Raw genomic sequence first — 15,991 nt, 5'->3', positions numbered from 1 at the left:
ATGAATTGTCCAGCTGTGATGGCGCGTGGCGTGAGAACAGAGCGTCTCCGGGGGCGGCGGGCGTGGCGCGGGGGGGGCATCACTCACCTGTGGCGGCGGTAGAGGAGCATGCACGCGACCCCCAGGAGGCAGATCCCCGAGGCGATGCTGAAGATGGACAGCATCTGTCTCTGGTAGGTCTCCCGGCTCTCTGAGGGCGCAGAGACACAGCAGGACACTCACACCCAGGCGCAGAGACACAGCAGGACACTCACACCCAGGCTCAGAGACACAGCAGGACACTCACACCCAGGCTCAGAGACACAGCAGGACACTCACACCCAGGCTCAGAACACACAGCCTGGAACCTCCGGCTCATTACAACATGCAAACACAATCAGGTTGAAATGAATTGACTTTGACAGAACTGCCGCTCTCCAAAGACAAATCATGGTATATGACATAAAGCTATATCTGAATTAATTTTCATTTGTTCGATTCGTTTTCATTGGGTTTGAATGGACATGCACAAATAGATGCAGCCGCACATACACACACACTTTAGGCTATATCCTGTTTCACAAACTAAGAGTGGTGAAATCAGACAGTGTTGCTGTCAGTGTGTGTGTGTTTGTGTGTGAGCGTGTGTGTGTTAGTGTGTGTGAATGTGTGCGTGTGTGTGTGTGTGTGTCTAATAGCAGAGTGTTAATGATCCCTAATAATAATAATCCTTCGAATTTCAATAGGGCCTCGCACCGCCAGTGCTCGGGCCCTAATAATGACTAGGGCTGCAAGCAGCAGTGAGCGGGCCCTCGCACCCCACGCGTGTCGGGGTGCGGCGCCGTTAAAGGGTGTGCTATTTCGGTGTCCAGTACTGAGAGAAACTTCCTGTCACAAGTAGGGAGCGCTCTAAGCGTGACTCAATACCGACGCATAGATGTGTTCAGGACGGTACCTTGATGAAGAGTGAGAAATGTTGTGTAAATCGGACAATGTATATGTAGGAGTTATGAGGACTTCCTGTTTCACCAGTAGGTGGCGCTGTAGGTATGACGCAATACTGACTTACAGATGTGTTCAAGATGCGACCTTCATCAAGCATTAGCAATTTGGAGTTAATCGGATAACGTATGTAGGAGTTATGAGTACTTCCTGTTTCACCAGTAGGTGGCGCTCTAAGTGTGACGCAATACTGACACATAGATGTGTTCAGGACAGAACCTTCATGAAGCCATGAAGCGTGAGATATATTGGACAAATTGGATAATGTAGGGAGGAGTTATGAGGACTTCGTGTTTTATGGCGCCACGGCAAGGGTGTTTGGTGATTTTTTTGGTCGAATATGAAGTTGATCGGATGAAATCTGTAGGAGGAGTTCGTTAAAGTACGAGGCATGGAAATGGTAAAAACAAGGACAAAATGGCACATTAAAAGCAAAATGGCTGACTTCCTGTTGGATGTTGGGTATAGCTCCAAGAGACATTTTAGTGTTTCTCTGATGAACTACATATGCCCACCGAATTTAATTCGCCTACATCAAACTGAAAGGTGGGGCTCGCCATTTAAAATTTTCCAGGGGGCGCTTGAGCTTGAGCTGTTTTGCCACACCCATTTCAGTCACCCATGAAATATAAAAATCTTCACCGGGACTGATGTATCTGCAAAGTTTAATGCGTTTTCATCTATGTTTAGGCCGCCAAAAAGGCATTTGTTTGGGGAGAAGAAGAAGGTAGGAGAAGGTAGAATAATAATCCTTACAATTTCAATAGGGCCTCGCACCACCAGTGCTCGGGCCCTAATAATAAGATTGGGATTGATCAAGGGCGAATGTGAAATAGCAGCCACAAACTCAGCGGGTTTTACGAGATGCGGTAGCCGCGGCCAAAGCTCCTGCTGGCGGGGAGTGAAGCTCTTCAACTCGCCTGTCACTGGCTCCCTGGAGGAATTCAGCCTGGCTGCAATAACGTTATCGCGAACGGAATGAATACCATCTACTAGCAAACAAAACATCTTCAGCTATAATTAACCTGTTAAAACTAAGATGCCTGGATGAAAAAATAATTTCTCCAATGGATATATTTGACAAAAACAGGTTAATATTATTTCATATATTTCATTTCATTGCATTTCACATAAACGTGAACTTGTTCGTGGACGCGCGTAGGACAGAAAAGCACAACTTTGCAAGTACAAAAGTCACCGGAATGACTACAAAGCCAAATGACTACAAATTTAGCCAAGATGGCGCGGTTCAATAGGGCTTCACTTTAGATTTCGAATCCTGGGGGCTTGATTTAGACCCCCCCGCGCTCTCTAAAAAAATTCAGGCACATGATTTTTTCCCGGAGACACATTCTGATGCTGGGTGTGAACTAACATACTTAGAGTTGTCCACATGTGATCGGATCACCCAGGACGCATGCTAGTACCAGGTGTGAACAGGACCAGGTGTGAACAGGACCAGGTGTGTCTCTGAGGACGTGAGGGTGAAAACTTGGTCTGCTCACCTCCTTCCGTCTGTTCCTCGTGATAGTATGCTTGTGCTGTTACCTTATTTCATTGTGAAATTCTGAAGTTATTGTATGTGCCTGATAAAACTCCCTGAATACGGGAATGTCCAATAAGATTTCCCTGTTATTCACTCATGTTTATGTTTGAGGCACACAAGGCTAATAATCAACCCTGTTACTGTGTGGATGTAGTGGGTAGAAGGGCGTGGAAATGTGTTCTGCTCAAGCCTTCCTTCCTGTGACATTTCCAGACCCCTCTCTAGGGAACGCCCCCTCGAGAAACGCCCCCTCCTAACTGCCCTTCTAACCACCACGCCCAGGGGTGCAGGCATGCAAAACACACGCAAACAGCAAAACAACAACAACACATGCACACACACACACGCACGTGCGCAGGCACACGAGCACGCACACACACACATGCATGCACGCACACGCGCGCACACACGCACACACACAGCATAAACACCAGCATATACAGGCATCCATCTTCCTTTCCAATGCTGCCGTTGACAACGCTCGTCTTCATGCAGATAGAACACATCTAATTCACTACCTCCCTGTTTCCATGGCGACCGGCTGGGTTGTGTGTGTGTGTAGTTTACTCAGTCCCTGTCCACATGAACACGGATATTTTTGAAACCGGGCATTGCTGCTACGACCTGTCACTCTTTCAATTCTGACTCGTCGATGCGCCCTCAGAACACCAGCTTGGGTGGCGAAGTGGCACAGATGTAGCATGCTGAGCGCAGCGATTCAGCGTAATGTTTGAGTCTGGAGAGAGCCTAATGTCGCTGTTATCTCCTGTGTAGACTCAACCACACAACTCTGCAGCTCTCAGTTACCAATTTGTTTTCCTCTTGTGTTTTCTCCTGGTTAATGAAGCTAACAAGCCTGAGTGGAGCAGAAGTCTGAAGGGAATGTGACAGGAAGCAGCCTGGTTACCATGACGCCATCTAAGAGAATGACCCTGGGCAGCGTGTGGTTGTGTTTTCATGTGGACAGAGATGTTTTTCAGAATGGAGGAGGAAGCACCCTGGTGTGCGTGTGGACGAGGCCTCAGACGGTTCAGGGAGGTGTAGTTTTATGTGGTTACCATGGTTACTCAGAGTTAGACTTTTTTTTTTTACACCAAACAAATGAAAGGTTGAAAGTGTCTCACCCATGAACTCAATACCAAGCTCATCAGCTGCTTCATCCAGGGACAGGACGGGCCAGACCATAGAGAGGGAAGGGGGGGGGGAGAGAGAGAGAGAGAGAGAGAAGAATAGAGAAGAGAAAATAAAATAGTGTTATTAAAGCAGGAAACAGACAGAGAATTGTCATGCAGCAGTCTCTCTGGAGAACCCCTTGCTGTGATGCCTTCTCCTCGGATCGGCTCCCAGATCTCTTGTTCACCAGACAATGAGAGGGTTTCAGCGCTGGGGTTTTAGGGGCAGGGGGCTCAGACTGTGGCACAGAGGAAGCCAGCTGACTCTAAACTTCAGGGTTCGGTTATGGATCAGAACAGGCTTTTGCATTGATTGCTGCTTGTTCCCTTCGGTCTGCAAATGTAACTTTGTTTCTCAGCAGGGGAAATGAAAACGACACCTTCATAAAAGCACACCCATCTCATGAACACACACACACACTAGCATGCACGTCCACAAGCTTACATGAACACACACACTCTCTCTCCCTCTCTCTCCCTTCCTCCCCCGCTCTCTCTCCCTCCCTCGCGCTTCCTCTCTCTCCCCCTCTCCCTCTCTATCTCTCCATCTCTGCCTATATATCTCCCTCCCTCCCTCTCTCTCTCCATCCCCTCTCTCTCTCCATCCCCTCTCTCTCTTCATCTCTGCCTACCCCCCCCCTCTCTCTCTCAGCGCTGGGGAGACAGATAAAGAGCACTCATGTTCTGCTCATCCTGACACTGCCCCTTTTTCACGCCACTGTAATATAATCTCATTTAAATTAAAATGAAACCCTCACACTTAATTGCTTTTCTGACAGCGTTGGTCTGGGTTTTAAATAGACTGCGGCTTGCCAAGCCTGTGAAGCCTGTGACAGATTATTTGGTGGGCAGTCTTGGAAACAGAAGAAAGGAAAACTGCCTGACAGCAAAACTCATCTGTTAGTGAATGTGTTTGGCATATACAACAGAACCCTGCTCAACGTTATATTCTCCTGGCTGGGCTGCTTCCAAACAATCCTCTATCTGATCCTCTATCTGTGTGAGAACAAGAACATGTTTGAGATGCCTGGTCCTCGGAAAAGTCACTGGCTGGTAACAACATTTCACTGTACATTGTAGGTCTACACTGTTCCATTTACATGTGAATCTGGCCAGTGGCTGATTGGTTGAAAGCTGGGTTGAACTGAGGGGAAAGAGAGACCTTGAGGACTCTCAATAGCTGTGTTTACACGCACACTGTTTTTTCAATCTGATTGAAATCAATCTGATTGAAGATTTGGGGTCAACTGTAAACATGGGATGTGATCTAATACGTTATGGTGTTTATATGTGCCAAGTCATCGGAAAACCTGTTTGACAGGAATGAGTTACTATGGTTACGGAAGTCAAAACATGGCCTAAAATGAATGTCTATCATCTGATCCGCATGTAATTTGCTGTTATTGAGATGGTCTTCATCAAGCAGCAACTTGATAACATCCGAGTAAAGGATATGCTGTTAAGGCCAGACTACAAGACTGCTTTCTGGGCTTGTGCTAGCGACATATTAAACTGCAACGGAAAAGTAACTGTCCTACGATTACATATCATAGTGATGTATAGCTGTATATTTTCTGCGTTTTATGTGGATATTAAGTTCTATAAAAATGACCTAAAATCATCACTATGAATTCTGTGAAGTGTCACCCTGAAAATATTGCTAAACGATGCCTCATCATTGTGTGAGAATTCCATATCACTGTACCAACGTTACAACGTCCTTCTGCTTGCTACTTTATGCTTTCAACTACTGCCACCAGCTACCCCTCTTTGGGGGTGAAAAGAGGAGGCGAGTGCGTCAGTCTCCTCCTGCCCTGGTGGCTCAACCACTGTCCCAGCTATGGGCAAACAGCCCGGGCAGATGGGGCCCAGCCATGGTAGACAACCCATCTAGGAGAAGGTCACTCCGGGGCTGTGAGGCTTGGTGAACCCGTAGTCTGAACAACTCGGCCTGATAAGACCCCCGTGGAGTCTGACAGTTAACCCCCCCGAACATCATGGAGATACACAACATTCCAGATCCTGGAGGGGCGGTGTGACCACTGGACCCCGAACCTGGAAGGAAGGGTCCAGTCTGATGACAGCCCACAGTCCAAAGCACTACTGCGCTGCAGGAGACCACTCACAATGAGAACCGTCAGTGCTTACACCATGAGGGAGGATGCAAGGGTGCACCGTGAGGGAGGATGCAAGGGTGCACAGTGAGGGAGGATGCAAGGGTGCACAGTGAGGGAGGATGCAAGGGTGCACAGTGAGGGAGGATGCAAGGGTGCACAGTGAGGGAGGATGCAAGGGTGCACAGTGAGGGAGGATGCAAGGGTGCACAGTGAGGGAGGATGCAAGGGTGCACAGTGAGGGAGGATGCAAGGGTGCACAGTGAGGGAGGATGCAAGGGTGCACAGAGAGGGAGGATGCAAGGGTGCACAGTGAGGGAGGATGCAAGGGTGGGCGTGTAAGGCTCTGCAGCGACGCATTATGGAATAATGGTGCATTATGGAATAATGTAATCAATTTGACTTTATTATGTAATAACAATACAATAATTTGTAATAATCTGCTGCATTAAGTAATAACATTCTTGAACGCAATATGTTATAAACTTTGACGCATTTTCTAATTAATAAGTTGTTACATATTGCCTCGGTTATTACAGAATGTGGATTTTTTTATGAAGAAAATGTAATAATTTGGTGCATTATGTAATAAACCAACCAAAATGGATGTATTGATATTTATCCTTCCTGCCATCTACTTGTCCGATATGTTCAGTTCTGTGTTTGGATGAAAGCGAACTCTCTGCTGTGGTCCAGTTCTGCCACCATGCTGTAGGTCTATGTTCCCTCTATATTCAAGATGGAGAGCAGGGGCAGAAAGAATCCGTTTCAACGTTTACATGATACGTTACACAGTTTATGGAATGGTTTAAACTGCCCATCTGCAACTGACTGACATGTCAATCAATGTGGGTCTGTTTATTCGGATTGAGGTGTTTATATGGAGCATTTGACTGTATTTGGTCTTTTCAACCTGTTCTGATCAGGTAGGCTCCATGTAAACATCCTTGATGAAGCCACTAGGAACACAGCAGTGACGCGCCCTCTCATGCATGTGCCCTATCTATGGTGGAACCGTCAGGTCAAATAACAACATTCAGTCAACCAATTATTTCCCTGAAAGACTGTTTCCTCCTGTAAACTCAGTAAAGTAAATCTGAGTCTTAACGATACCACTACAGCTTCTGTGACTGAGCTCTTGCCTCGGCGTGGCCTAACAACTCTCTGCAGTCTCTTAATGATGTGGTCTGTTCTGCATGAACCCTCCAGGCTGTGATCGCCCACAGCACCAGACCACATGCATCCTCTCTAATAGGGGGCTGTCATAGTGGGCGCAGATGATGTCATTACGCTCGGTCCCCTGCTAGCTGGAGATGTGCTCCGGTCATGAAGCTCACAGACCCTCCTCCTCCTCCTCCCCCTCCTCCTCCTCCTCCTCCTCCTCCTCCCCCTCCTCCTCCTCCTCCTCCTCCTCCTCCCCCCCGCTCCAGAGCCACACCGCCCCGTGGGAAGGGCATGGCCCATCATGTGGGGACCTGGGAGTTACCGTGGAGACCAACACACACTGCGCCAGATGTATTGCTCTTAATCGTCCAGAACGCCGACGTGGGCAGAAACAATAGAGTCAAGCCCTCAACCCTCAATAGAGAGTCAAGCCCTCAACCCTCAATAGAGAGTCAAGCCCTCAACCCTCAATAGAGAGTCAAGCCCTCAACCCTCAATAGAGAGTCAAGCCCTCAACCCTCAATAGAGAGTCAAGCCCTCAACCCTCAATAGAGAGTCAAGCCCTCAACCCTCCCTCAGCTGTGGGGAGCGTGGAGAGGAGAGGCGCTTGACTGCTGCTTACACAGGCAGGACCGAATACCTTGGGATATAAATACACAAATGAGAGTCTGGCTGTCCCTGCTCAGTCTCTCTGTCCCTGCTCAGTCTCTCTGTCCCTGCTCAGTCTCTCTGTCCCTGCTCAGTCTCTCTGTCCCTGCTCAGTCCCTCTGTCCCTGCTCAGTCTCTCTGTCCCTGCTCAGTCTCTCTGTCCCTGCTCTGTCTCTCTGTCCCTGCTCAGTCTCTCTGTCTCTCTGTCCCTGCTCAGTCTCTCTGTCCCTGCTCAGTCTCTCTGTCCCTGCTCAGTCTCTCTGTCCCTGCTCAGTCTCTCTGTCCCTGCTCAGTCTCTCTGTCCCTGCTCAGTCTCTCTGTCCCTGCTCAGTCTCTCTGTCCCTGCTCAGTCTGGCTGTCCCTGCTCAGTCTCTCTGTCCCTGCTCAGTCTCTCTGTCCCTGCTCAGTCTCTCTGTCCCTGCTCAGTCTCTCTGTCCAGTCTCTCTGTCCCTGCTCAGTCTCTCTGTCCCTGCTCAGTCTCTCTGTCCCTGCTCAGTCTGGCTGAACCACCTCAGCCCAGAGCTGCTCAGACCCAGGCCATGGGGCTGCTAGGACTATCTCCAGACCAGACTATAAACCCTCCCATACCCCCCACCCCCTCCTCTCCCTCCCATCCTCCCTCCCTCCTCCTCCTCTCCCTCCCTCCCTCCCTCCCTCCCTCCCTCCCTCCCTCCCTCCCTCCCTCCCTCCCTCCCTCCGCCCCCTCCTACGGCCTCCCTGCTCTGGGCAGCTGGGTGGGACTGCTCTTCTGAATGCCTGATTGTGGCTGGTTGACACTGAGACAAAAAGAGAAGGCAGTTCATTATTTGATTGTGTGGAGTAATCAGAATCTGAATTAGAATTAATCATCTGCTTTGGAGTGCACAGATGGATTTTCTAAATGCTCAAAGGACAACGGCTGCCTTGTCAGACCCCAATGAAGTGATCTGGGCTAATGCTGCATCGTTAGTGTATACAGATGCACTGCCAAACACACACAGACTCGTGCACACACACACACAGGCACGCGTGCACACACACTGTTGTAGAAACAGAGTTACCAGAGTTTATTCATCCAAGGATTGTTACAAACACTTGAGTGGCTTCTTGTCAAGCAGCCTGCAGCAAGGCTGGTCAGTCGAGAGAGCCCAGTGCAATCTGTCTCACAATGGCAGATGAGTGCAACTCCCCCTTTCCTGCCCACTCATCCAGACTCCCAGGTGTATGTCGTAATGTTCCCCAGGACATAGAGCACTGAGGCCTGTCCTTTTTAACTCACCCTGGGTGTAAAGATAACCAGCTTACCAAGGCTTGAGCCAGGACATGCAGACACTAGCGCCATACCTCCGGAAATGGAGATTGAAGCTCAGAGAGGCAAAGATGGTGTCGGCGGCCTTCCACCTTAACAACAAGGAAGCCGAACGTGAGCTCTGAATATAGACCGATGGAATACTCCTGCCATACTGCACCGAACAAACCTATCTCAGCGTGACATTGGACAGGTCGCTCACGTTCCGCTGACACCTCGAGTCACTGCGCAAGAAGTTAACAGCTCATGTGGCGTTGATGAGGCGACTGGTCCAATCAGGCTGGGGCGCCGGCACAAAAACACTGCGTACGACAGCCCTAGCCCTGGTCTACTCCACCAGTGAATACTGCGCATGTATCGAATATCGCTCAAATTTACTTCTTCTTTGGTAGTTAATTCGCTTTAAACTCTTATGGAAAAGGGATCTAGGACCCAGGGAAGATAGGACCTGTGGAACATAGGGATGACCCCATTCATTTTAGGTCAGAAAATAGACATAAAATGAACATAATGTAGTAGGTGGTAGCTGGGTGGTAGTTGGGGTGGTTGGTGTCTATTGTGATGGAGATGGCCTTCCTGTGGCAGCGTTGGTTGTAGAGATCCTCGATGGCTGGGAGTTCTGCTCTGATGATCTTCTGTGCTGTCTTCACCTCCCTCTGGATGGCGTGTCTGTCGTGGGCGGTGGTGTTACCGTACCAGGCTGGGAGGCCTCCAGTCAGGATACTCTTGATGACACTGCGGTAGAAGTTCACCAGTGTTTGTGTGCTCATTCCCCATCTCCGCAGACACCTCAGACAGTAGAGGCGTTGTTGTCAGTGTTGCCAACTTGGTGACTTTGTTGCTATATCTGGCGACTTTCCAGATCCCCTTAATTAGTCAAAAGCGATAAGTAATAAATCTAGCTAGTTTTCTGGTCATTTGGGGAATAATTGTGTTGACAAAGCTCTGCAAAAGCATCTAGCCTAACATATCCCATTCAGCGGTTCACGTTACCACCGAGCTCACAGGAGCCGAGTAGGTCTACAGTGATGCTGCTGTCTCCACCACTCACACAGCCAATCCAGCCAGTCTGACTAGATAGCAGCCCCGCAGCAAATATGTAAATAGTTTGTAGGTCTACATTCATTAGGCCACTGTAAAAAAGTAAAGAAAAATAGGTAGTGTTATAGTTATTTTGCAACAAAAAAAGGTTTGTAAATACGTAAATAGTTAGTTTGTAAACTATCTGGCCGGCGTTTTCTATTCATTTTGACTCTTTCAGAATTGCATATTATGCAAATTAGTTGATTACGTCATCTAGCTACTTCTAGCTACGTTTGGGAGAGCCAACAGCTCTTTCCCTTACAGAGGAGTTGGGAACACTGGTTGTTGTGCCTTCTTTAGGATGGCCTCTGTGCCTTCAGGCCCTGTGTGTTCAGGTCATCCCTAGCTCACCGTCTCCACTTCCTCTCTGTTGATGATGATGGGGGCAGTTCCTGTGTCAACGCTTCCTACTGCATGAGCAGAGAAGTGAAGGATATTTATCTTCTTATCTGACTTTGGGGAAGATGGCAAATAAGCTAATTTCCATAAAGGTTGACCTGTTCCTTGAACCAGTAGATAACCTGTCTGACCTCGTAGCCATATGCTGCTAATGCTAACAGTGTAGCACAGGTACTTGTAGGAAACACAGTTTCCCGTACAAAATATACATTGGCCGTATGTCTCAGTAATAGATAATGTAAGCAGGATCTCCTAGCGAGAAAGGCGATGACGCACTGTTGTGAGAGTCTCAACGTGGCCTCAGACAGCCGGAGATACGGCTTCCATCCTCCTCCGCTCACAGGAAAGGAAAACCAAGTCACTTTCGACAATTTATGAAACCTGTCTCTCCTGAGAGAAGTTCAGGCCTATTGAATTCTCTCATTTTTTCCAGTTCTCATCTTTGGTGACTGTGAATGTTGCCCCCCTAGTGAGTAGTCATTAGTGTTTGAGTGATCTGGGGCTGGAGTTTCCTGAAGGATTCTTTCTCTGACTTGAAAGTAACTAGGAGTCTCTAGGGCAGTACTAGTCTGGAGTCAAACACCACAAAACATCCGGTATAGGGGCGGAGCCAGCACATTACTTTTCAAATCCAGCTGCATTTGAACAGCCAATCATGAAGGCCAATAAGCCTCCCAGCACAGCCCACTATCTGTGTGGGCCAATCATCCTCCACACAAAAAATCCAAGAGTCTTCCCATTGGTGTCTACAAATATCATTGTTTGCTCTCAGAAATTATTGCCACAGAGGATAGCACTGGCATCTCTGGTCATCTCTCTCTTTGTAATGGTATGCTAATTATCTAGATATTGATTTGAGGTTAGCAGCTCAGACACATTTATACTCACTGCTCTACTTCTTTAAAAGGTACAGGTGGAAATCAATTGTAAAGCATGAAGCTTTTGTTGACTGTTGGGCCATTGGAAATCAATACACAAATCAAATGGTGGTATAAACAGTGTATACCTTGCAAGGAGCAAAGGATATGACTAAAACATCAGCTTCTACTGTCCTTTGAGCACTCTGACCCTCTTCTTAATCAAATGTTTATGTCTGTGGAGATATTGAGAACACCTGACGGTTGATCGAGCAGCAGGTAGCAGTATAATCAAGAGAAGGTCAAGCATACTTTCTCTTTCCTTACTTGGTAGTTAAAAGAGTATGGGGCATATGTACTAACATGCTAGCGCCCATTTTTGGCATTATCCCGTCGCACCACGCATCTGCTGACAACATGGCATGGTACAGTATATATGAACGGACCACACATGGGTCAAACTATGGAGTTATATTGATGTTATTAATACGTAAACTTGTATATTGACAGTTGTAGTTGCAAAAAAGATTTGCAGACTTTTACATGTTTACAACTCAGTCTGCGCGCACTCAGATTTTTTACACTAATATCAAGCCTTATGGTTATATTGATGTCATAAATACAGTACGCAAACTTGTATGTGAAAGTTGTAGTTGCAAAAAAGATTTGCAAACTTGTATATTGGGAGTTGTAGTTGCAAAAAAAGATTTGCAAACTTGTATATTGGGATTTGTAGTTGCAAAAAAAGATTTGCACACCAGTAGTTATTTCGCAAGGTTGTACAAAGATACAGCATTGCATATTTACGACATACGAATCCCAAGTACAAGCTTACAACTTTTTGACACACTTTGTCACGTCTTGGCGCAAAGTTGCAGATTTGCAAAGGTGGGAGGGAGTTCAGCTGGGCTACATCTCCACAGCCAATCAGATGCTGTCTATTATTGCACAAGTACTGTATCATTGGCTGGCTTGTTCTATCAATCATGCTAGCAATCGCAATCAGAATGCTACATTGCAGATGGAAGATGGAGGTTTCTGGCCATGCTCCTCGACCTCAAGTGAGTGATAGGAATTGTGCAATGTTACGAGTACATCTAGCTAATGTTAGCCTACTGTAGTATGATGCGTATAATCATATCAATACCTATAATTAGACCTCATGCATGCATTACCTTAGATGGTGATTTTAGCCTACTGCTAGACTAATGTTAGTTAGCACGAGCTGCTCACTTGGTTTAGCTGCACTGACACTTCATAGTGATGATTTGTGTTTGTTTTCATAAAACTGAATATGCACATACAGAGCTGAAAATATGAACATATGAACTATGATAATTATGTAGCATAAGTGTAGTAGAGTCAGTTACTTTTCCCTTCAGTTTACAATGTCCCTATAGTACAATGTGGGGTGGAGGGTGCATTAACTATGTGGAAAGTTTTAGCTAATGTTAACGTTAGATGGCTAGAGTTAACTAACGTTATCAGAATCTACAGTTAACGTTAAAGTTTTGCATTACATGCAAAGTGGGACCTACATTCAAATAAGACTTTTCTCCAACGTTCAAATGGTGATGGAAGCATACAATTTGGTAGGAATATCACTGAGACAGTCAATGTAACGCTGCATTGACAAATTCATTTAGGGTGCATACTCCAATGTGCCTTTTCATATGAGATCCCCGGGACACCATGTCCTGTGCTTCTGTTTAACGCAGGTAATGGGGGTGTGACCCTTCTTTTTGAGGGACAGAGCGACCACCTGATTCCTTGCCCCTCACAACTCCTCCTTGACAGCGACCTTTTCCTCATGGCTGGAAGGATTGTCGGGCCCTCCTTCCTCCATGGTGCTCCTCTGCTAGCAGGAATCAGCCCAGCTGGGGTACATGTGTTGTTGGGGGGCAGGAATCAGCCCAGCTGGGGTACATGTGTTGTTGGGGGGCAGGAATCAGCCCAGCTGTGGTACATGTGTTGTTGGGGGGCAGGAATCAGCCCAGCTGTGGTACATGTGTTGTTGGGGGGCAGGAATCAGCCCAGCTGTGGTACATGTGTTGTTGGGGGGCAGGAATCAGCCCAGCTGTGGTACATGTGTTGTTGGGGGGCAGGAATCAGCCCAGCTGTGGTACATGTGTTGTTGGGGGGCAGTCCAGAGACGGCAACAATCACACTAGATGATTGCTCAGTGGTTAGCATTATCACAGCAACACACGAAGATGGTCCTGGGTTCAAATCACGCTTGTCCCCAGTACTTTTTATGTGGAGTATGCATGTTTTCCCTGGATTTGTGTGTGTTTGTGCTGGGTGTGTTTTTTGTTTTGTTTTTTATAATCACACCACCTTTAACCATTGTTGGTTTAAGTTATACAATTTCTATCAACCCATACCTTGACTTGTTTATTTCATGATGCTGGAGGTGGTGCAGAGCAGCAGGCTAACAGCTGAGAACTGGAAATGGCTTTTCCACTGTCTTGGGAAGAACTGTCCAACAAATAAAACTGTTCAGGCGAGGCATCAAGGAGACCCAAGTGTGGCCTTTGCTGAGTGCGGCCTGTGAATAGACTAGAATAAGAGATTCTGCATTTCAGCTCTGCAACAGTCTGACTCTGTTCTCACAGGCTGAGCAGGGCTCTTCATTCCTCAGCGTATTAAAGTACGACCTATGTGTGTGTGTGTGTGCGTGCGTGTGTGTGTGCGTGTGTGCGCACTCACACACTATTTATGTCTATTCATAACTAGATGATCCCTCACCACATCGTGTGGCCTGCACAACACTCAGAGGATGAGGATGATGAAACGCACCCCATGGAAACGATGTGCCGTATAGCCGGATACTTTGTCAGTTCATTGAGACGGGTATTATCATCTCAGCCAAGCCTGATGTATTAACTGGGAAGCGGAGGACCACCTTCAGGGGGAGTAGATGCGTTCACCTCCGTGTGTGCGTCTGTCACCAGGATAATCAGCCTCATTTGCACAAAAATTGTAGGGATGAGGGATGAGGGACATTAACCATTTCCTGCACTTACAAGTAGGGCTGGGTATCGGTACTCGATACCTTGTAGTACTGGATCGAAACAAAATTATACCAAGTAGCATCGAAACCTCTTCAGTCAAACCAGTACTTCATTCGATCCTTTTTGTACTGAGATCTAGAAAAAAAAGACGTTGTAATATGGTCCAATCACCGCAAGCGTTCTTCAATTTAATGCGACGCGTGATTGGCCCATTACGGCAGACAGCTACAATCCGTCTGGTGAAATCGACTGCAACTGCGAGTTGTTGACAGTTTAGCACGCTGAGGTAATGCCACCAAAACACTCAAAGGTATGGTTATACTACACGCCTATGACGTATGGTAAAAATAAATGCATAAAAACACGGATTTCCCCCATTACCTAGCTAGCTAGCTAGCATTAGCAACCCTACTGTAATGCATTGCTTAGTGCAGTGGTTCTCAAACTGAGGCCCCCTCTGGTGGTACGCAGAGGACTCTTCCCAAAATGGGAAAAAAAAGGAGAGCGGGAAATGTTTTAATGAAATAAAAAATAAATTATAAAAACATAATAATACTATCAAAATACTACTATAAATGGAAATGGATTTACCATAATGCGCCTGGTGATCGCAACGATCAAAACAACACGGATCTGAACTGATGGCCAGATAATTAACAGCAGAGAAACAATGATGCAATCGTGGCTCAAAACGGGAACTCTCAGGAAGAGAAGTACAGACCAGGAGGAGGATATTTCGAGCAGCGTGGTGAACATAGAAGAGGAAGAGGAAGAGGAAGAGGACGTGTACTAAACCATAGTGGGCAGGAACTCAGCACAGGCTCCGCCAGCAGCGGCAATGAAGGCGGTCCCCACAGCACCAAGCGGGGCAAACCCACGAGGAAATACGACTCAGCACCAAGCGGGGCAAACCCACGAGGAAATACGACTCAGCACCAAGCGGGGCAAACCCACGAGGAAATACGACTCAGCACCAAGCGGGGCAAACCCACGAGGAAATACGACTCAGCACCAAGCGGGGCAAACCCACGAGGAAATACGACTCAGCACCAAGCGGGGCAAACCCACGAGGAAATACGACTCGAGGTGCATTAAATTGGGATTCACGCGTGCACACACACTGTTGTAGAAACAGAGTTACCAGAGTTTATTCATCCAAGGATTGTTACAAACACTTGAGTGGCTTCTTGTCAAGCAGCCTGCAGCAAGGCTGGTCAGTCGAGAGAGCCCAGTGCAATCTGTCTCACAATGGCAGATGAGTGCAACTCCCCCTTTCCTGCCCACTCATCCAGACTCCCAGGTGTATGTCGTAATGTTCCCCAGGACATAGAGCACTGAGGCCTGTCCTTTTTAACTCACCCTGGGTGTAAAGATAACCAGCTTACCAAGGCTTGAGCCAGGACATGCAGACACTAGCGCCATACCTCCGGAAATGGAGATTGAAGCTCAGAGAGGCAAAGATGGTGTCGGCGGCCTTCCACCTTAACAACAAGGAAGCCGAACGTGAGCTCTGAATATAGACCGATGGAATACTCCTGCCATACTGCACCGAACAAACCTATCTCAGCGTGACATTGGACAGGTCGCTCACGTTCCGCTGACACCTCGAGTCACTGCGCAAGAAGTTAACAGCTCATGTGGCGTTGATGAGGCGACTGGTCCAATCAGGCTGGGGCGCCGGCACAAAAACACTGCGTACGACAGCCCTAGCCCTGGTCTACTCCA

The 15,991-nt window shown here is 47.5% G+C and overlaps 1 protein-coding gene across 1 annotated transcript in view; it reads right to left on the bottom strand.

Moving 5' to 3' along the window:
- The window catches only part of nrg3b (neuregulin 3b), a gene marked incomplete at both ends in the record, with an annotated part of 212,241 nt that overhangs the window by 20,270 nt on the left and 175,980 nt on the right, over positions 1–15,991 (bottom strand). The window contains 2 exons of the mRNA XM_084456182.1: positions 88–190; positions 3,652–3,678. Coding sequence (XP_084312308.1) covers positions 88–190; positions 3,652–3,678 — 130 coding nt within the window. The remainder of the gene's footprint in view (positions 1–87; positions 191–3,651; positions 3,679–15,991) is intronic.

The sequence above is a fragment of the Borostomias antarcticus genome, assembly GCF_949987555.1.
Source record: "Borostomias antarcticus genome assembly, chromosome: 22".
In the NCBI taxonomy this organism is placed as follows: domain Eukaryota; kingdom Metazoa; phylum Chordata; class Actinopteri; order Stomiiformes; family Stomiidae; genus Borostomias; species Borostomias antarcticus.
Note: the sequence above shows the minus strand (reverse complement) of the source record. Positions and strands in the feature narration are given on the sequence as shown.